The sequence below is a fragment of the Solea senegalensis genome, linkage group LG12, assembly GCF_019176455.1.
Source record: "Solea senegalensis isolate Sse05_10M linkage group LG12, IFAPA_SoseM_1, whole genome shotgun sequence".
In the NCBI taxonomy this organism is placed as follows: domain Eukaryota; kingdom Metazoa; phylum Chordata; class Actinopteri; order Pleuronectiformes; family Soleidae; genus Solea; species Solea senegalensis.
In genome coordinates this window covers 11,048,428-11,069,572 of record NC_058032.1, presented here as the reverse complement: position 1 = coordinate 11,069,572, position 21,145 = coordinate 11,048,428, and the positions used below count along the sequence as shown (strand labels likewise).

Genomic DNA, 21,145 nt, shown 5'->3' with positions numbered 1-21,145 from the left:
ACCATAATTGCCCCTCAATCCTGCCAACTCTTCCGACAATTTTCCTTCACCTAGGTGGCCAGCGTTGATAATACGTGGCGGTTAATACGCGTTGGAAGGTTCCGCTGCACATTTGACCGTCTCTGTTGTAGGCTTTATAGATCTGGCTTGTCGTCCGCCATTTTGCTTCTCTGAATTCCTGACTCACAGAAAAGGAATTGTTCAAAAGATTTGATTCTATCTAAAAGTTCAGTTCGTTGGTAACAGCTCTTTCAAAGGATTTGATTCTTTGCGAACGACTCGTCCACAAATGGCATATTTTGCACTCCAAAGCCGTGGCTAGTGAAAGATACTTTTTTTGACTCTCAAGTCAAGAGTGTAATGGACTCTGAGGAGACAACAGTCTGAGCTCTGATGTCCGAGTTCAGACGTAAATGGAACACAGCGGTGTTTGCCAATGGTCTTGCGTTACTGAAGCCACCATCTTGCTTCGCTACAGGTCGACCAATGGCGCGTTCCAGTCGTAGTCAGAAATTCTGAGTTCTGGAATGTGGTCAACTGTCCAACGTCTGACGTGTAAATGGAATGCACCACAAGCGTCAACCAGTGGTAACATCGCCCACGACAATCTGAACTCCCATTCTGATGCCTGGAGATTTGCAGTTTGGCTCGCGCCATGTTGACAGACATCACCAGCAGGTTCCTCTTGGACGACACCAGCTGTCAATCACACTAGTCACTCGTGTTTTGGGAAAATCATTTACAAAAATGACGTCACAGGCTATTAAAACGACCATTCACTCCTGCAGCATCGCATGTACTCTGTAGATGTTTGTGACGTGATCTTGGTTCGGACACGATAATAACATCAATAACAAGCTTTATTTATATAGCACTTCCTAAAACAAGGTTATAGTGGCTCACACATTAAAACACACGTTTAAAGGCAAAACAATAAATAAAAAACAGAGAAACATGAGCACATTTTAAATGAGGTGAAGTCAAGAAATGCAGAATGATAAAACATGAGTCTGTTTTTAAGATTTGATTCAACAGAAGCACCCGACAAGGGGACAGTTCTAAGACTAGGTGAGCATTTTAGCCCAGTTTCACACGTAACCTTCATCCATGCTTACGTGCCTGGAAAAGTACATCACATGACCATTCAGGTAAACTGAGCAGGCACATGAAGGAGTAAACAGGAAGTTGATTCTCAGTTGTTTGCATTGTTTTCCGAAAATAATAACAAACGCAAAACAACAAGGATGAAAAAGAGGACCAAGAATCGTAGATCGTCGAGTCGCAGCTGATAAGAACCAGCCAGGAAGCACATGCAGGTAACGACGTCATCGTTTTCAAAGCTCTCTCTTTTTTGATCGTCTATGCTAACACAGAGCCAGAAGCATTTTTTAAAAAACGTCTGGACAGTGTGGACAGATGGTGGAAGGTCAAACTTTTCCCTGTATGATCTTTTTCATTTTCCTTCATAGGAAGTGTTCCATTTGAAGACATGTCTTCAAACTTACCAAAAAGCTGAAACAATACAACTTACAGTGTAACTCGGTGGGAACCCAGTGTGAACCTACACTATATGGACAAAAGTATTTGGACACACCTGAACTCAGGTGTGTCAATCAGGCTTTGGCACCTCCAAGAAAGGACAACCTTAAATGCTTCAGCATAGCGAGATGCTTCAGTTCGAGGAAGGACCTTTTTCTATTCCATCATGACTGTGTCCCAGTGTACAAGGCAACAACCATAAAGACATGGTTTGGCTCTGAGTTTGGTGTGGAAGCACTCAAGAGTCAAGAGTGCAGAACCCGGACCCCAACCCCATCCAGCACCTTTGGGGTGAACTGGAGCAGAGATTGCTAACCAGAACCTCCTCGTCCAACACCAGTGCCTGACCTCGTCAACGCTCGACTCAAATTCACCATAGAAACATTTCAACATCTTAAAGCGAAGTCTTATAGCTGCAAAAGGGGAACCCACTCCATTTTAAAGGACTGTATGTGTATTTGAATACATCATTACAGTCCCTGCTGGTGAAATGGTCAGGCGTCCAAATACTTTTGTCCATGCAGTGTATCAAATATTCATGTTAAGACCAGGCCGAACCAGGGCTTCAAATACATGTTACCACAGTCATTCATAAATGATGAAACACAAGGCAGACCTCATGCGTTTTTACATGAAAACAAAGTAGTGTGGACGTAGCCTAAGTGTGCTCCAGGTACTGAGTGAGCAGAGGGGGCAGAGGAAGACAGTGCAGCTCCGTCAGCCTGGATCGACCAATCAGACGCCTGATATGGATACGACACACCTGGCGGAGAGTCCTCGGAGAAACTGGAGGGAGGGGAAAAAAATGTGGTTTACTTACAACACATCAGTATGGAGCGCCAGACGTCACATGACTCTTTGTTTATATCACCCATGTTGGCAGGCAAATAAATTACAGAAGTAATAGATGAGTCAATTAGTCCATGTAAACAGCACTGAGAATAAAGTATTTTTGAATTATTCAGTACCACAGAGCTTTGTGTGTCCTGTGACCTGAGTTTGTTTACACCACCATGTTGGCAGGAAAAGCCTCTGAAAAAGTGCTCTTTAAATCTATGGCGATCAAGCAATTTATCACAGCACATGACAGACGGAAGGAAACGGCCGCAATTACGATTTATCTTCAACTTTCCAATAATCTGTCATTGTACTGCAGAGAACGCAGATCGCAATAAAATGACATATTTACGTCAGTTAGCGTTGCATTCTGTAACAACGCTGAAGTTGGCATTTAAGGGGAAACTTAAGGGAAAATTAACGCACTTTTGACATCAGTAAAAAGTGTAAAAACTCAGTGATCGTTATGTATCCCGTCATCGTGATTCAGTACATGAAATGAAATGAGCTGTAATTAACTGTAGATTTCATGTGCTACGCTAACATTGAGTGTGATTTATAGCAGTGAGACATCTCTGCTGTTCTTGAGATCTTTGGTGATCCAGTAAAATGTTCTCCTGTTAGCTTGCACTACCGTTTCAGCATCCTGGCACTGTGTGAACAGCGCCTGTTTTATGAGCGTGAACCTGGTTTATGGGCATGAACAGCGCCTGGTTTATGGGCGTGAACAGCGCCTGGTTTATGGGCATGCACCTGGTTTATGGGCTTGAACAGCGCCTGGTTTAGCAGCGCCTGGTTTATGGGCGTGAACAGCGCCTGGTTTATGGGCATGCACCTGGTTTATGGGCTTGAACAGCGCCTGGTTTATGGGCGTGAACAGCGCCTGGTTTATGGGCGTGAACAGCGCCTGGTTTATGGGCGTGAACAGCGCCTGGTTTATGGGCATGATGGGACTGCGCGACGTCTGCTACCAGAACTCTATTGAGAATCATGTCAGTGGAAGATAGTGCCACTACCTTCAAATGCATGGAGAAGCTGCTTTGTTTTTCCACCAGGGGGCGCAAGGTCCACAGGTCGCTGGTCGTTATCGTCTCTGAGGTTGATATCAGCTCCATATTCCAGTAAGACTGACACCTGGTCAGCGTTGTCCTGTCTGACAGCGGCATGAAGCGGACTGTCTCTGTCTCTGCCCACGTTAGCACTGGCACCTGGACGAGAGGACGAGAGGAGAATCCGTGAAACATCACACCTTCACAGAGGAAATTTAAGGGCTCGTACACATCAGAATCACTGCAGGAGAAACGGCAAAAACGGTTTAGTTATTGAAAAATCTGATTTTTATCCACACGGAACCCAACAGTGTGAACAGGTCCTGCGGTTTGTCGTGATGGGAGCGCTGGCTGCGAGTTAAACAGCAGTGACGATTTCTCTTCACCGTCGTCCAAAGCATCGTTGCACATTGGCGTGGAAACATCTGCGGAGGAGAAACGTCGGGCCGGACACAACGTCAGCGCTGTTTTCCACAACACTTTAAAAATATAAACGTGAGCCTTAAACAACAAACACGACGGGCGTGGTTGACACGAGCGGCTCGCATCGACTCTGTATGTAAACTGAACACACAGGGCTGACGGAGGGGGGTGGAGACAGGTGTGAACAGTGAATGAATGAAACACACCTTTGTGTAGCAGAATCCTGGAGCAGGCAGCATGTTGGTGGAGACAGCTCATGTAGAGAGGAGAACCCAGGTGAGACACCATGTAGTCTGGATCAACACCATGAGACAGCAGTGCCTCTACACACTGGCTGCTACCTGTGTACACACACACACAATAAACAAATGACATATTAAAATACAATTAAATGTATTTGTGGAGCAAAGCTTCATTATGAAGGTGTGTGTGTGTGTGTACACATACACACAATAAACAAATGACATATTAAAATACAATTAAATGTATTTGTGGAGCAAAGCTTCATTATGAAAGTACATTATGAAAGTGTGTGTGTGTGTGAGTGTGTACACACACACCTCTCTTGCAGGCTTCGTGCAGAGCTGAAGGGAAGTGTGTGTGTGAGGCGTGTGTGTACGCTCCACTCTGCAGCAGCAGCTCCACGCCGCCGACGCTGCCGGAAGAACAACAGTTGAACAGAGGAGTGACGCCATCGATGGTGGCCGCGTTCACCTGCACGCGCACGTGAAAAGACAAATATACAATCTGCTCCAACTTTATTTGGAAAGCACATATACATATATATATATATAGATAGATAGATAGATAGATAGATAGATAGATATAGATATATATGTATACATAGATATATCTATGTATACATAGATACATAGATATATATATGTATACACAAAATATTCAATCTCTCCAAAGATTTTAAGGATTTATCAGTTAAATTGTTCTCAAAGAGCAACATTCCGCTTTAAATGACTTCTTTATGAGTTGTGTGAAATAAAATCAACAGAGAAAATACATGATGTAGTATTTGTGTTTAAAAGTATATTTTCTTTACATAGCCACGTCACAATGATTCAACGTCTATATCATATTGTTGTCTTCAAAGCTGCCTGACAGAAACATAATAATAATAATAATTAAGACTTTGGGAACTCTGTAATGATGGTTCATTTGCTTCAGCTGTGATGCATACAGTAAATAAAACCCCGCCCATGAAGGTATTCAAGGTGAGAACTCATTTCCAGAACAGCCTTCTTCCGCCCACTCAGGGTATGAATATGACTTTTTATATGTCATTGACCTTGTCTCTTTCTCTCCCTAGTTTGTATCTTTCCTTCCTTCCTTCCCTCTCTCTCTCTCTGTATTCTCATCTTGCAGGTTGCAGGATCAAGATCAAGTTTTAGAGGCTATCCATATCATCACCATTATTATTGTGCTATAATTAAAAGTCGATATCATTAACTGTATAAACTTGTAACTTGATACAGTTGTTGTGTATCTGCTGCTGGTCTCTCTCTCTCTTCTGTCTCTACCTCATCTCCCTCTTGTCCTTTCTCTCCCCCCTTTCTGTCCCCCACCTCTCCACTGTCCCCCATTTTTCCTTTCACCCCAACCGGTCGAGGCAGATGACCGCACATCTCTGAGCCTGGTTCTGTCAGAGATTTCTTCTTCTGTTAAGAGGGAGTTTTTTCTCTCCACTGATGCCTAGTGTTTGCTCATTGTGTGAACTGTTGTGTTTCTCTGCTCTCTTTGATGTTGTCTATGTACAGAGACCTGAGATCATGTATGTTATGATTTGGCGCTATACAAATAAAATTGAATTTAATTGAGTTGCAATCACAGGAAAGACGAGAGGAGAGTGTTTCATGGCACTTGAAGAGCCTTGGGTATAAGAAGATTTCCAAAAAATGTAATATTCCAAGAGATAGAAGAATATTTGTTACACAGTGGAAGAATTATGTCTTTGAAATGACACAAAAAAACATAATGTAACTACAAACCTTTATTTTGAAAATCTAGGTTTAGTCAGACTACGCCAGTGACTTCATCGCTTCCACTGACAGTGGCGCCAAGATTAACTTACATTAGCTCCGGCGCTTATCAGTGCTCTGGCGCAGGCGACATGTCCTGACAGACAGGCTTCATGGAGAGGGGTCACATGATCGATGGTGACGATGTTGGCGTGATATCCCTGAGGTTTAAAAAGGAAAGAAGAGAAAGCACAAAGATGACTTTAATGAGGAAAGGCACAAAGAACAAGTGAGGGAGCGTAAAGAACAAGTGAGGGAGCATAAAGAACAGAGGGAGCGCAAAGAACAAGTGAGGGAGTGTAAAGAACAAGATTCAAGATTCAAGATTCTTTATTGTTACTAAGCAAACATAACAAACTTTCCTCCCAAGACTCTCAGCACACATTGAAAACACATTGAACAAGTGAGGGAGCGCAAAGAACAAGTGAGGGACAGCGGAAAAAGAACAAGTGAGGGAGAAAGAAGTACAAAAGAACAAGTAGCCAAGTACTTAAAAGAACAAGTGAGGGAGCAAAAAGAACAAGTGAGGGAGCAAAGAACAAGTGAGGGAGCAAAGAACAAGTGAGAGTGCAAGTCAAAGTCAGCAAGTGAGGGACAAAGAACAAGTGAGGGAGCCAAGAACAAGTAAGAACAAGTGAGGAAGCGTAAAGAACAAGTGAGGGAGGCGCCAAAGAACAGAGAAGGAAAGCAAAGAACAAGTGAGGGAGCGAAAGAACAAGTGAGGGAGCGAAGAACAAGTAGCAAAGAACAAGTGAGGGAGCGAAAAGAACAAGTGGGGCGTAAGAACAAGTGAGTGAAGCAAAGAACAAGTGAGTGAGGAGTGAAAGGAAGCAAAGAAAGTGAGGGAGAAAGAACAAGTGAGGGAGCAAAGAGCGAAGTAAGAACAAGTGAGGGAGCGAAGAACAAGTGAGGGTGAAGAACAAGTGAGGGAGCACAAAGAACAAGTGAGGGAGAAAGAACAAGTGAGACAAGGAGGGAGAAAGAACAAGCGAGGGAGCGTAAAGAACAAGTGAGAGAAAAGAACAAGTGAAGCGAAAAGAGGAGACAAAGAACAAGTGAGGGAGTAAAGAACAAGTGAGGGAGCCGTGAAAGAACAAGTGAGGAAGCAAAGAACAAGTGAGGGGGCAAAGAACAAGTGAGGAGCGTAAGAACAAGTGAGGGAGCGTAAGAACAAGTGAACAAGTGAGGGAGCATAAGAGCAAGTGAGGGAGAGTAAAGAACAAGTGAGGGAAGGAGGAGCATAAAGAACAAGTGAGGAGCACAAAGAACAAGTGAGGGAGAGAACAAGTGAGGGAGGTAAAGAACAAGTGAGGAGCGAAAGAAAAGTGAGGGAGCAAGAACAAGTGAGGAAGCGTAAGAACAAGTGAGGGGCAAAGAACAAGTGAAGCATAAAGAGCAAGTGAGGGAGCAAGAACAGGAAAGAACAAGTGCTGAGAAAGAACAAGTGAGGCGAGAACAAAGAACAAGTGAGGGTAAAGAACAAGTGAGGGAGCATCAAGTGAGGAAGAAAAGCAAGGGTAAAGAGCAAAGAGGAACAAGTGAGGGAGCGAAAGAACAAGTGAGGGAGCACAAAGAACAAGTGAGGGGCGTAAGAACAAGTGAGGAGCACAAAGAACAAGTGAGGGAGCATAAAGAACAAGTGAGGGAGCAAAGAACAAGTGAGGAAAAAGAACAAGTGAGGGAGCAAAAGAACAAGTGAGGGAGCAAGAACAAGTGAGGGAGCATAAAGAACAAGTGAGGGAGAGTGAACAAGTGGAAGAGTAAAAAGAACAAGCAGGAGCGAAAGAACAAGCGAGGGGCAAAGAACAAGTGAGGGGCAAAGAACTTGCAAGAACAAGTGAGGGAGAAAGAAGTGAGGGAGCTGCAAAGAAGGGAAAAGAACAAGTGAGGGAAAGAACAAGTAAAGAACAAGTGAGGGAGCAAGAACAAGTAAAGAACAAGTGAGGGAGCGTAAAAAAGTGAGGGAGCAAAGAACAAGTGAGGGAGAAAGAACAAGAGAGGGAGTAAAGAACAAGTGAGGGAGCAAAGAACAAGTGAGGAAGGAAGAACAAGTGAGGGAGTGAAGAACAAGAGAGCGAAGAGGAGGAGAAGAGTGGAGGAAAGAACAAGTGAGGGAGCAAAAGAACAAGTGAGGGGAGAGCAAAGAACAAGTGAGGAAGAAGAAAGAGGGAGCCGTGAAAGAACAAGTGAGGAGCCAAGAACAAGTGAGGGAGCGTGAAAGAACAAGTGAGGGGGAGAGCAAGTAAAAGAACAAGTGAGGGCAAAAGAACAAGTGAGGGGCGTAAGAACAAGTGAGGGAGTGAGGGAGCAAGTAGGGACAAAAGAACAAGTGAGGGAGGGACAAGTGAGGAGCAAAAGAACAAGTGAGGGTGAGGAGTAGAAAGAGTGAGGGGCATAAAGAATAAGTGAGGGAAAGAACAAGTGAGGGAATAAAGTGAGGGAGCGAAGAAGTGAGGGGCGCAAGAGACAAGCAAGGAGAATAAAGAAGAGCAAGGGACAGAAGAACAAGTGAGGGGAGGTAAAGAACAAGTGAGGGAGCGTAAAAGAACAAGTGAGAGAAAAGTCAAGAACAAGTGAGGGAGAAAGAACAAGTGAGGGCGTGAAGAAGAACAAGTGAGGGAGGCGTAAAGAACAAGTGAGGAGCAGAACAAGTGAGGGGAGCCGTGCAAGAACAGTGAACAGGCGAGGAAGAACAAGTGAGGGAGCATAAAGAGCAAGTGAGGGAGCATAGTGAGGAGCAGAAAGAACAGTGAGATAAAGAACAGTAGCAAGAAGCAAGTGAAGAACAAGTGAAGCAAGTGAGGGAAAGAACAAGGGAGAATAAAGAACAAGAAGGGAGCCGTGAAGAACAAGTGAGGGAGCGAAGAAGTGAGGGAAAAGGAGGAAGCCAAAGAACAAGTGAGGGAGCAAAAGAACAAGTGAGGGAGCACAAAGAACAAGTGAGGAGAGCCAGTAAAGCAAAGTGAGGAAGTAAAGAACAAGTGAGGGAGCGTAAAAGAACAAGTGAGGAGCGTAAAGAACAAGTGAGGGAGAGTAAAGGCGAAAGAACAGCGAGGGAGCGAACAAGAGAACAGAAGAAAGAACAAGTAAAGAACAAGTGAGGGTGCGAGCAAAGAACGTAAGGAGTGAGGGACAAAGAACAGAGTGAGGCGTGAAGAACAAGTGAGGGGGAAAGAACAAGCAGAAAAAGCGTAAGAACAAGTGAGCAAGTCAAGGGAGTAAGAACAAGTGAGGGAGCCAAAGAACAAGTGAGGGAGCGTAAGAACACAGAGAACAAGTGAGGGAGAAAGAACAAGTGAACAAGCCAAGGAGCAAGTGGGCGTAAGAACAAGTGAGGAAAGAACAAGTGATAAAGAACAAGTGAGGAAGCGTAAAGAACAAGTGAGGGGTAAAGAACAAGTGAGAGAGCAGTGAGAGGGAAAAGAACAAGTGAGGAGCAAAAGAACAAGTGAGGGAGCCAAAGAACAAGTGAGGGAGCGGCGTAAGCAACAAGTGAGGGAGTAAGTGAGGGAGCAGAAAAGTGAGGGAGCGTAAAGAACAAGCGAGGGAGCGTAAAGAACAAGTGAGGGAGCGTAAAGAACAAGTGTATTTTCAAACACTAAAATACAATCTTTTTGATCAATTAAATCGATATATTTTATCATAAAGTCATTCATGCTCCTCCAGAGGAGCTGCTGGTCCACTGCTGCCTCTTGTGGTCAGGGCTTGTACTCACGTGATGCGCGATGATAAGAGCGCAGAAGAGAAACACGTCTTTACCTGAGCCAGCAGAGTGCGGAGAGCGAGCAGTCGACCCTGAGAGGCTGCTTCATGGAGAGGGGAGCGATCTGCCCACGACCCTGTAAACACACACACACACACACACACGTGATTGAAAAGTTCTGGTTTCAGCTTCTCCTCGTGTGAAAATAAGTTTTAAAAACCTTTAAATGAACAACTGATCACAGAGCCAACACTGAAGCAACCAAGCTAACCCTGCACTGAGCTTCACCGTCTCCAGTGTCTTTGAAAAGCAGCCATTAGATTTGTGTTTTCAAAGAAGAAAAAAAAAACTCACTTGTTCTTTGCCAGGATCAGTCGTCCTCATGGAGACTGAAAACCTGGTCCTAATGAGGCAGAACCTCATTTGTGAGGAAGTGGTTAAAGTTTAGGGCTGAGGTTAAGTAATAAACACTGTCAATGTCCTCAGAACAATTCTGTCCTCGAGGAAAAAAACTGGGTCAAATGTTGACCACAGTAAAAAAGGACGCGCAGCAGTGAACTCTGTGGTTCTATTTCTATTCACTGTTGGGGAAACTCTTTCTCTGCGCGCACACACACACACACACACAGAGACAGACAGACAGACAGACAGACAGACAGGGTCTACACAACATACCCATGTCTCCGTCTCCCCATGGCACGTCCAGCCACTGGTAAGTGTACGACATCTTGAATGAAGGAGAAATCACTGACAGAAAAGCTCGACTGTTTAAAAGTCGAATAAAAACGATCACAGGCTTCTGTCATGTGGATATTTGAATTATTTAGTTTAATAACTGTCAACTAAACAGGTTGTAAAAACACTTATTATCTGCTGCTCGACGACACAGTGGTAACACAACCTGGTTTTTACCTCTTTTCACTCATTTATTTATCTATTTATTTATTCTCTGCTATATACCGTTTTTCTTTTACATTTTTATACATAAATTATTTTGTTTTTTGTATAAAAATGTGTAATATTAAGAGAATAAAGTCATATTAAGAGAATAAAGTCATATTAAGTGAATGAAGTCGTAATATTAAGAGAATAAAGTCATATTATGAAAATAAAGTCCTAATATTAAAAAAGTCCTAATATTACTAGAATACAGTCGTATTATTATGATTATTTTATCAATATCTTATTTAATGTATTATTATTAATAATGAATAAATACAAATTATTCTTTTCATACATGTATCATGATCTTGGATTAATCGGTCTGAGTGTTCTTAGCTTCTCAGATTACTCAGCTTCTTTATTAAATGTGAATACTTCAAAACAAAGAAAATCATTAAAAACCGAATCATTTTAATCGTTTGTGGACAAAAACAATCATCGTTTTCCAGGTTTGATAAAAACCTTTATTTACACGGTGGAAGTTTGTAGTTACACGGTTTGTTTATGCTGGTACATAAACGTGTAAAAAGTGTTTTCTTCAATTCTGTCAAAATTGTATCAAATATAAAAACAATCCTGCGTCACTGCCCTTTTACACGTCACTTTTCACAATAAAAGTTGCAACATGTGTTCCTTTTATTGTATTCATAGTTTTTATTTATACATTCTTAGTTGCTGTTTCTATTCTTATTTTATACTTGTGTATTCTTTCTATTTTAAATCTTATTTTATTTCTTTTTTCATGTTCATATGTTCGTTAATTCATTGTTTTGTCCTTGGTTTTTTTCTTATTTAATTAAAAGTTTTTTAGTTCATATTTTTATATTTATATTCTTACTTCATTTTAATCACTAATTGGTGAAAAAATATTTAAAAATCAAGGTATTTTCTCCAGATTAGGTTTAAAATAATCTAATCTAATCTAATCTCGGATGTCGATCATGAGCTCAGATCAGCGGTTCACCGACCTTGGCTGGTCAGAATGCCCCAGCAGGCCTTCTTCCTCTCCGGGCCTCGTTGAGATGGTGCCCCGGCCTCTGCGCCTCTTTTCCGGGAAACCTCCGGAGCTCCAGGCGGGACCTCGGGCATGTTCCTGCGGATCCAACTCACTCTTTCACCGCTCAGATAATACGACACTGTCCGCAACCACGGAGTCAGGGAGGAGGAGCAGGAGGAGCAGGAGGAGCAGCGACGTGATTGGCTGAACGGTTTTGTTGCTGTTGTTGTTAAACGCACATGACCAAACTCACATGCGCGCACACGTGTCCGCATAGAGGCTATTTTTGTGCTCGTGCTCGAGCACACTCAGCACAGCGAATCTGAGAGTAAACTGAGCGTGACGTCACCGCCTTTCATAAATAAAGGAGTAATCCATGAAATAAGGGCGGAGGGACAGACAGACATTAGTTTGCTCAGAAAGATAGATAGACGCTAGTTAGTTAGCTAGCTCAGGAGGATAGATAAATGCTAGTTAGTTAGGTCAAGAGTATAGATAAATGCTGGTTAGTTAGGTCAGGAGTATAGACAAGTGCTAGTTAGGTAGGTCAGGAGTATAGATAAATACTAGTTAGTTAGGTTAGGATGATAGATAAATGCTTGTTAGTTAGGTCAGGAGTATAGATAGATGCTAGTTAGTTACGTCAGGAGGATCGATAAATGCTAGTTAGTTAGGTCAGGAGGATAGATAAATGCTAGTTAGTTAGGTCAGGAGTATAGATAACTGATGGTTAGTTAGGTCAGGAGGATAGATAAATGCTAGTTAGTTAGGTCAGGAGTATAGATAAGTGCTAGTAAGTTAGGTCAGAAAGATAGATAGATGCTAGTTAGTTAGGTCAGGAGGATCGATAAATGCTAGTTAGTTAGGTCAGGAGTATAGATAAATGCTGGTTAGTTAGGTCAGAATGATAGATAAATGCTAGTTAGTTAGGTCAGGAGTATAGATAAATACTAGTTAGTTAGGTTAGGATGATAATAAATGCTAGTTAGTTAGGCCAGTTATTTAGGTCAGGAGGATAGATAGGTAGATAGTTGGTTACTAGTTAGTTAGGGCAGGAGGATAGAAGCTGGCAGTGGATTAGTTAAATGCCGGTTACATCAGGAGGATAGATAAATGCTAGTTAGTTAGGTCAGAAAGATAGATAGATGCTAGTTAGTTAGGTCAGGATGATCGATAAATGCTAGTTAGTTAGGTCAGGAGTATAGATAAATGCTAGTTAGTTAGGTTAGGATGATAGATAAATGCTGGCTAGTTAGGGCAGGAGGATAGATAAATGCTAGTTAGTTAGGTCAGGGATGAGTAAATGCTGGTTAGTTAGGTGGGATAGATAAATGCTAGTTAGTTAGGTCAGGAAGATAGATAGATGCTAGTTAGTTAGGTCAGAAAGACAGATAGATGCTAGTTAGTGAGGGTCAGAAAGATAGCTGCTAGTTAGTTAGCTCAGGAGGATGGATAGATGCTAGTTAGGTCAGAAGAAAGATAGTGCTAGTTAGTATAGGTTAGTCTAGGCTCAGGGGACAGATAAAAGCAGTGAGTTAGGTCAGGAGGATAGATAGATTCAAGTTAGTTAACTCAGAAGGATAGATAGATGCTAGTTAGTTAGCTCAGGAGGATAGATAGATGCTAGTTAATTAGGTCAGAAAGATAGATAGATGCTAGTTAGTTAGATCAGGATAGATAGATGCTAGTTAGTTAGATCAGGGAGATAGATAAATGCTAGTTAGTTAGGTCAGAAAGATAGATAGATTCAAGTTAGTTAACCCAGCATGATAGATAGATGCTAGTTAGTTAGGCTCAGGAGGATACAGGATGCTAGTTAATTAGGTCAGAAAGATAGATAGATGCTAGTTAGTTAGCTCAGGAGGATAGATAGACGCTAGTTGGTTATGTCAGAAAGACAAATACATGCTAGTTTGTTTGCTCAGGAGGATAGATAAATGCTAGTTAGTTAACTCAGAAGGATAGATAGATGCTAGTTAGTTAGGTCAGAAAGATAGATAGATAGATAGATGCTAGTTAGTTAGCTCAGGAGGATAGATAGACGCTAGTTGATTATGTCAGAAATATATATACATGCTAGTTAGTTTGCTCAGGAGGATAGATAAATGCTAGTTAGTTAGCTCAAGAGGATCGATAGATGCTAGTTAGTTTGCGAAATGAATTGGTTAGCTCAAGAGGATGCGATAGATGCTAGTTAGTTTGCTCAAGAGGATTGATAGATGCTAGTTAGTTAGCTCAGGGAATGGATAGATGCTGTGTTAGGTCAGAAGGATAGCTAGATAGATAGATAGATAGATAGATAGATAGATAGATAGATAGATAGATAGATAGATAGATAGATAGTTAGCTCAGGGGGATCAATAGATGCTAGTTAGTTAGGTTAGAAGGATAGGTAGATGCTAGTTAGTTAGCTTGGGGGGATAGATAGATGCTAGTTAGTTAGCTCAGAAGGATAGATAGATGCTAGTTAGTAAGCTCAGGGGGATAGATAGATGCTAGTTAGTTAGCTCAGGGGGATAGATAGATGCTAGTTAGTTACTTTTTATCTCTAATCTACCGTTGGACATTGTTGCCTTTGATTCTTGTGTCAGACGCTGTGCTCATGAATCTTCAGTGACGACACTCTTTGATGACCAATCAGTGGTCAGCAGTCTGTTGACATCACATTTTATCTGCTCATCTGAATCTCGTCAGAGCAGGAACTAAAAAATAGCAGTTTCTATCACTGATGGAGAAGCAAAAAAAATCTGTGTCATGCCAGAAGTATATAATGTAAAAAGATCCATAAGTGTTGGGTATTTCCGCCCCCACTAAGAACACTGACTCGACATAGCAGAGTAACTTTTACAGCAGCGTCTGTATTTATAGACCAGAGCAACTGACTGCAGCTTTTTAAACTAGGTCAAACTGTAGTATAACCCACTCACTTACTGAAACACATGTAAATAACAAATACAACTGTGAAAATGTGACTTTTACACTTCCTAAACTGTAATCACACCTCCTGTATTGAGTCTGAAAAGGCTGGTTTTAATTTTAATCTCATAAATTATATTTGACAGCAACCGGTGAGAAAAGTAAACAGCATAAGTGAATAAGTGAACTTATAAAAGGAGAAGGTAAACATAAGTTAGCGTCTTCCTTCTCCTTTTTGAACATGTAGGGAATTTTCATTTATCTAATTTAGTATTTATTTTCTATGAGCAATTTCATGTGAAAAACGCTTTATCTGTGATTCTCATGTTCAAAATAAATTTCATTTCATTCATTCATTCATTCATTCATTCATTCATTCATTCATTCAGGAGCTCACTCAGTTCAAATGCATGCAAATAAACCAAAACCAAACATAAAATGCAGATTTTCACTTTCCATTTCAAACTGTGACAACCATTTATTGTTGTTGTTTTATGGGCTCCAAATGACTTCATTTCAGGTGTATATTTCACAGATTATAGGCCACACTAAAATCCAGTTTTCCAAAATCTGGTTAAAACTCCAACCTTGTGACTCTTTCTTTAACACAAACAAACATTGGCAGGTGAATTAATTACTTATAATATGTATTAATTGTACAAAAGCCTCCACTTCACTGCGTGTGAAGTTAATTCATTCATTCATGTTTTACATTTAACTGTTTTCATGCTCTTGCCTTGGAGCAGCTATTCGGTGTCAATAAAGTTTATTTAAAAAGAAGCTTTGCCCTCTTCCGCTTACTCATCGCTCGTATTTAAATTAACTTCCTGTTTCCGGTTGCGTCAAACCAACCGCCGTGATACACACAAAAGCGGAAGTAGATTTTTCCACAATAAGAATTTTATTTTAAAATAAATGCAGCGTCTACAGAGCGGAAATCTCTCATTACAAGAACAAATTTATTATTTATTATCAGTTATTAAAAAAAAACAAATATACAGCAAATAAATAAAAAGGATATATTTCCTAATGAATGTTTTTATAAAATATGTTATATATACATATATATGTAACAGAAATAAAGTCGACATTGTATTGGATTAAATTTTTTTTAAAAATCATTAAATAAATCAATAGATAAAAGAGATGAATTCACTAATAGACAATCGAGTCAATTGAAGCCAAGTAAAGAAATAAATAAATTATTGGTTTTATTTTGAAAAGTGCGAACAGGTAGCGCGCGTCCACTCTACGTCACTTGACACTTCCGTTCTCTTCCACAACAGCTAGCATCTAGCCCGGTTGACGCCGCTCTCGTTCGGCGTAGTTGTTGCGGTGTTTGCGCTGTTGTTTGCAGAGTGAAAAGATGAACACGGTTCTGTCCAGAGCGAACTCTCTGTTCGCCTTCTCCCTGAGCGTCATGGCAGCGCTGACGTTCGGCTGCTTCGTCACCACAGCGTTTAAGGACAGACGAGTTCCTGTGGACATCCACGTCTCGAGAGTGATGCTGTAAGTGCACGTTAGCAGCTGTTAGCATTAACGCGCCGTTATCTGTGCGTTATTTCTTTAAAATTCTTATTTATTAAAAAAATGTATAACGATGATAAGAAGATATAAACATTGGTTGTTAAAATAGGCGCAGTTTTACTCATTGGACCGATATGTTAAAAAATGACGAACATCGGCCGATAACAATATTAATGCCGATATATCGTGCATCCCTAATTTTGAACCATATCCAGATTGTGTCTCACTTAAAAGTGTTTGGACAGTTTGGACGTCCAAGGTTTCCGCCCACACCTCTGCTAACAACTAACGGCGCTTTTCCACTATAGCACGACTCGGCTCGACGTCCGACATAAGAATCAAAGCCAACAATGTCCGACAATCCTGAACACATTAACATTAAATGTCCATATTTAACATTGGAGTCCGATGTATTTAGAGACAGCACTGCTGAGAGCCAGCCATCGTGACCACGTTTCACTTCAGTGACTGACGGACTGAACCATTCTGTCAACAAATCTTTTTAATCCACTGATTCAGTTCTTTCCAAAACAGCTGCTTTACAAGTCACTAGTTTGTGTGTTTGTGTCGCACAGAAAACCACTTCACCGCGGTGTTATGAGCGTTATGAGCGTCATGATCCTCAGACCGCCTGGATTTATTTTAATTTTAGAATTGTCAAAAAATGTTCAACGAGTGCGTTCTTCTGCCCCGTTTTCAAACATAACTTTCACTCTGGATATCTAACGTCACAAACAGTCTAGGAGTTACAGTAGAGAAGAACGCATGAGACATCCTGTCTGTGGTGACAGGACGGGCGCAGAAGGGTTAAGGAGGTAAAACGAGGCGAGCTGTGTTAAAGGTACCGTCCTCAGTGGAAACACACGCCTGACCAGAGCTTTACTGCGCCACACTGTGACTGAACCGTGTTTCAGCCTCTGGAGTTACCTGTCGGAGAACATTGAAAGCAACCTCACAAAAACAACATGGTTTTCAAAGAGCTGAGTCCACGTCTCTCCTCTGTCTCTGTGCGACAGGAAGAACGTCGATGACTTCACTGGACCCAGAGAGCGCAGTGACCTGGGCTTCGTCACCTTCGACCTCTCGGCTGATATCCTTGCCTGTCCTTGCACCTGTGGGTGGGTGGAAGTGTGTGTGTGGTCACATGATCTCTCGTTTTGCTCCTTAATATTTCTTACATTTACAGCCAGTTTTTGACTGGAATGTTAAACAGCTGTTTATCTACCTGTCTGCAGAGTACACCACCAGGAGCAACGTAAGACACACACACACACACACATTTTTGAGCCCCTGACCCTAACCTTCACAACCCAGTGCCTAACTTCCCAGGGGTCCTTGAAATCCTTGAAAGTTTGTGAATTTGGTATGAAAATAAATCAGGGCCCTTGAAAGTTTTGAAGACATGGGTCAGTGAGTGCTTGAGTTTTGTGCAAGAAAGAAGTGAAGTTGATGTTTTATGAATCGTGTGTGTGTGTGTGTGTGTGTGTGTGTGTGTGTGTGTGTGTGTGTGTGTTAGGCTCTGAATCAGGTGGTGCTGTGGGACAAGATCGTCCTTCGAGGTGAAAGCACCAAACTGAACCTCCGAGATATGAAGTCTAAATATTTCTTCTTCGATGATGGGAACGGACTCAGGTTAGACACGCACGCACGCACGCACGCACGCACGCACGCATGCACGCACGCACACGTTTCCTCTATGAAGTTTGGTGTGGAGGAAATAAATGTCAGTAGATTTGATTCTATTTCGATGTTTGCGTGGATGTGAGGTGACCTCAAGTGTTTTAATTCTGTGCAAGGAAACACCATCAGGATAGGCAAGCGGCGACATGCTAGCAGCTGCTTGTTTACTGTACCTGTGTCATGTGACTCTCTCTCTCCTCCAGAGCCAATAAGAACATCACTCTGACACTGTCATGGAACGTCGTCCCCAATGCTGGAATTTTGCCCCTAGTGGCTGGAAGTGGACACGTCAGCCTCCCGTTCCCCGACATGTACGAGAGCACAAAGAGCTATTAAGACGGAGAGAAGACATTCTGCCAGTTTACAACACAAGAACACACACACACATACACTGGTTTTTCTTTTGTAATAAAAGTTAAGAAATAAAGTTTTTCTCTGTACAAATGTTTTTTTTATATATGCATCATAAAGTCGAGTTAACTGTTAAGTAATAAAAATACCTGCATCAAGAGCCTGGACACAGTCCAGCACAAGAATGAGCTGAAGACGCGAAAGCTTGTTAAAAATGTAGTTTCAAAAATTCAAACAGTGGAAGAATCAGCTGTGCCTCACCTGTAACTTCTAATATCAAAATAAAAGTCTTTTTCACGTGGGCAATGAAAACAACAGTTCATACATGTTTGACAAACTGAAAAATGTCAGTTAACAGAGTGTAAAATCAAGTCATTGTATGAACTAAGTATACTAATCATTTAATCTTTAATTTCTGCCAAATAAAAGTCACGACCTACATTTTACACTCGACTTAAAAACACAAAAGTACACTTACTTTAACATTTTGTACTCCAGTGAAATGTTTTTGCTTCTGTTCAGATCCATGTACACAAATATAGTACATTTTTATTCTTTAAATGTATTCTATTATCTGGAAAATACAGACGCTCATTCTAATTTATTTACATTGTCAAGCTGTTGAAGTAGAAATCTACTTATAATTGCAAAATCTATAATTCCAAAAACGATTTATAATCCCAAAATCCTATAATTCCAAAATCTACTTATAGTTCCAAAAACTACTAATTTTAAAAACTACATATAATTCCAAAAACTACTTATAATTCCAAAATCTACTTATAGTTCCGAAATCTACTACTAATTCCAAAATCTACTACTAATTCCAAAATCTATTTATAATTCCAAAATCTACTTATAGTTCAGAAATCTACTAATAGCTCCAAAATCCTACTATAATTCTAAGATCTACTTAAAATTCTAAAATGTTCATATAATTCTAAAATCTACATATAATTCTAAAATCTACTTAAAATTCTAAAATGTTCTTATAATTCCAAAATCTACTTATATTTGCAAAATCTATTTATAATTCCAAAAACTACATAGAATCCCAAAATCTTATAATTCCAAAAACTACTACTAATTCCAAAATCTATTTATAGTTCCAAAATCTATTTATAATTCCAAAATCTACTTATAGTTCTGAAATCTACTACTAATTCCAAAAACTACTAATTTTAAAAACTACATATAATTCCAAAAACTACTTATAATTCCAAAATCTACTTATAGTTCCAAAAACTACTTTTAATTCCAAAATCTACATATAGTTCCGAAATCTAAGAATTCCAAAATCTACTTATAGTTCCGAAATCTACTACTAATTCCAAAATCTACTTATAGTTCCTAAATCTACTTATAATTCCAAAATCTATTTATAATTCCAAAATCTACTTATAGTTCCGAAATCTAATAATTCCAAAAACTACTTATAATTCCAAAATCTACCTATAGTTCTTAAATCTACTTATAATTCCAAAATCTATTTATAATTCCAAAAACTACTTATAATCCCAAAATCTTATAATTCCAAAATCTACTACTTATTCCAAAATCTACTACTTATTCCAAAATCTATTTATAATCCCAAAATCTACTTATAGTTCAGAAATCTACTAATAGTTCCAAAATCCTACATATAATTCTAAAATCTACTTAAAATTCTAAAATGTTCTTATAATTCTAAAATCTACATATAATTCTAAAATCTACTTAAATTCTAAAATGTTCTTATAATTCTAAAATCTATAGTTCCAAAATCTATTTATAATTCCAAAATCTACTTATAGTTCCGAAATCTACTACTAATTCCAAAATCTACTTATAGTTCCAAAAACTACTAATTCTAAAAACTACATATAATCCCAAAATCTATTTATAGTTCCGAAATCTAATAATTCCAAAATCTACTTATAATTCCAAAATCTATTTATAATTCCAAAATCTACTTATAGTTCCGAAATTTACTAATTCCAAAATCTACTTATAGTTCCAAAACTACTTATTCCAAAATCTACTTTTAATTCCAAAATCTACTTATAGTTCTGAAATCTAAGAATTCCAAAATCTACTTATAGTTCAGAAATCTACTAATAGTTCCAAAATCCTACATATAATTGTAAAATCTACTTAAAATTCTAAAATTTTCTTATAATTCTAAAATCTACATATAGTTCTAAAATCTACTTAAATTCTAAAATGTTCTTATAATTCTAAAATCTATAGTTCCACAATCTATTTATAATTCCAAAATCTACTTATAGTTCCGAAAACTACTTTTAATTCCAAAATCTACTTATAGTTCTGAAATCTAAGAATTCCAAAATCTACTACTAATTCCAAAATCTATTTATAATCCCAAAATCTAATTATAGTTCCGAAATCTAATAATTCCAAAATCTATTTATAATTCCAAAATCTACTTATAGTTCAGAAATCTACTAATAGCTCCAAAATCCTACATATAATTCTAAAATGTACTTAAATTTCTAAAATTGTCTAATAATTCTAAAATCTACATATAATTCTAAAATCTACATATAATTCTAAAATCTACTTAAAGTTCTAAAATCTACTTAAAATTCTAAAATGTTCTTATAATTCTAAAATCTATTTATAATTCCAAAATCTACCTATAGTTCAAAAATCTACTTATAATTCCAAAATCTACTTATAGTTCCAAAATCTACTTATAATTCCAAAATCTATTTATAGTTCCGAAATCTACTACTAATTCCAAAATCTACTAATTCTAAAAACTACCTATAATTCCGAAATCTACTACTAATTCCAAAATCTACTTATAGTTCCAAAAACTACTAATTTTAAAAACTACAAATAATTCCAAAAACTACTTATAATTCCAAAATCTACTTATAGTTCCAAAAACTACTTTTAATTCCAAAATCTACTTATAGTTCCGAAATCTACTACTAATTCCAAAATCTACTACTAATTCCAAAATCTATTTATAATTCAGAAATCTACTAATAGCTCCAAAATCATACTATAATTCTAAGATCTACTTAAAATTCTTTAAAATTTAAAAATGTTCTTATAATTCCAAAATCTACTTATAATTGCAAAATCTATTTATATAATTCCAAAAACTACTTAGGAATCCCAAAATCTTATAATTCCAAAACTA

General features: G+C 39.2%; 2 protein-coding genes across 4 annotated transcripts; one reads left to right on the top strand and one right to left on the bottom strand.

The window, feature by feature from the left end:
• Positions 1 to 842: 842 nt before the first annotated feature.
• LOC122778078 (ankyrin repeat and SOCS box protein 5-like) lies at positions 843 to 11,690 on the bottom strand. Of its 3 annotated transcripts, XM_044039647.1 has the most exons (8): positions 11,492 to 11,540; positions 10,257 to 10,308; positions 9,638 to 9,717; positions 5,932 to 6,039; positions 4,409 to 4,562; positions 4,055 to 4,189; positions 3,393 to 3,584; positions 843 to 2,325 (listed from the first exon to the last, which is right to left on the bottom strand). In XM_044039647.1, the coding sequence occupies exons 2-8, from the start codon at positions 10,306 to 10,308 to the stop codon at positions 2,198 to 2,200; spliced, it is 849 nt and encodes a 282-aa protein (XP_043895582.1). In that variant the 5' UTR covers positions 11,492 to 11,540; the 3' UTR covers positions 843 to 2,197. The 3 variants fall into 3 exon arrangements, with proteins under 3 accessions (XP_043895582.1, XP_043895581.1, XP_043895583.1); XM_044039646.1 differs by lacking the exon at positions 10,257 to 10,308 and having other exon boundaries at positions 11,492 to 11,682; XM_044039648.1 differs by lacking the exons at positions 843 to 2,325; positions 3,393 to 3,584; positions 10,257 to 10,308 and adding an exon at positions 3,591 to 3,850 and having other exon boundaries at positions 11,492 to 11,690.
• A 4,003-nt stretch (positions 11,691 to 15,693) lies between these two features.
• On the top strand, positions 15,694 to 18,083 carry spcs3 (signal peptidase complex subunit 3). Its single transcript, XM_044039652.1, has 5 exons — positions 15,694 to 15,945; positions 16,980 to 17,053; positions 17,142 to 17,218; positions 17,480 to 17,595; positions 17,847 to 18,083. The coding sequence occupies exons 1-5, from the start codon at positions 15,803 to 15,805 to the stop codon at positions 17,977 to 17,979; spliced, it is 543 nt and encodes a 180-aa protein (XP_043895587.1). The 5' UTR covers positions 15,694 to 15,802; the 3' UTR covers positions 17,980 to 18,083.
• Positions 18,084 to 21,145: the final 3,062 nt, after the last annotated feature.

Bases quoted from the DNA above. Each gene is read 5' to 3' on its own strand.
- LOC122778078 (XM_044039646.1), bottom strand. From the start codon at position 11,612: ATGCCCGAGGTCCCGCCTGGAGCTCCGGAGGTTTCCCGGAAAAGAGGC. The intron at 6,040-9,637 runs GTAAAGACGTGT...TTTAAACCTCAG, and splicing joins TCCGCACTCTGCTGGCTCAG to GGATATCACGCCAACATCGT. The intron at 4,563-5,931 runs GTAAGTTAATCT...GTGCGCGTGCAG, and splicing joins TGATAAGCGCCGGAGCTAAT to GTGAACGCGGCCACCATCGA.
- spcs3 (XM_044039652.1), top strand. From the start codon at position 15,803: ATGAACACGGTTCTGTCCAGAGCGAACTCTCTGTTCGCCTTCTCCCTG. The intron at 15,946-16,979 runs GTAAGTGCACGT...TCTGTGCGACAG, and splicing joins CACGTCTCGAGAGTGATGCT to GAAGAACGTCGATGACTTCA. The intron at 17,219-17,479 runs GTAAGACACACA...TGTGTGTGTTAG, and splicing joins AGTACACCACCAGGAGCAAC to GCTCTGAATCAGGTGGTGCT.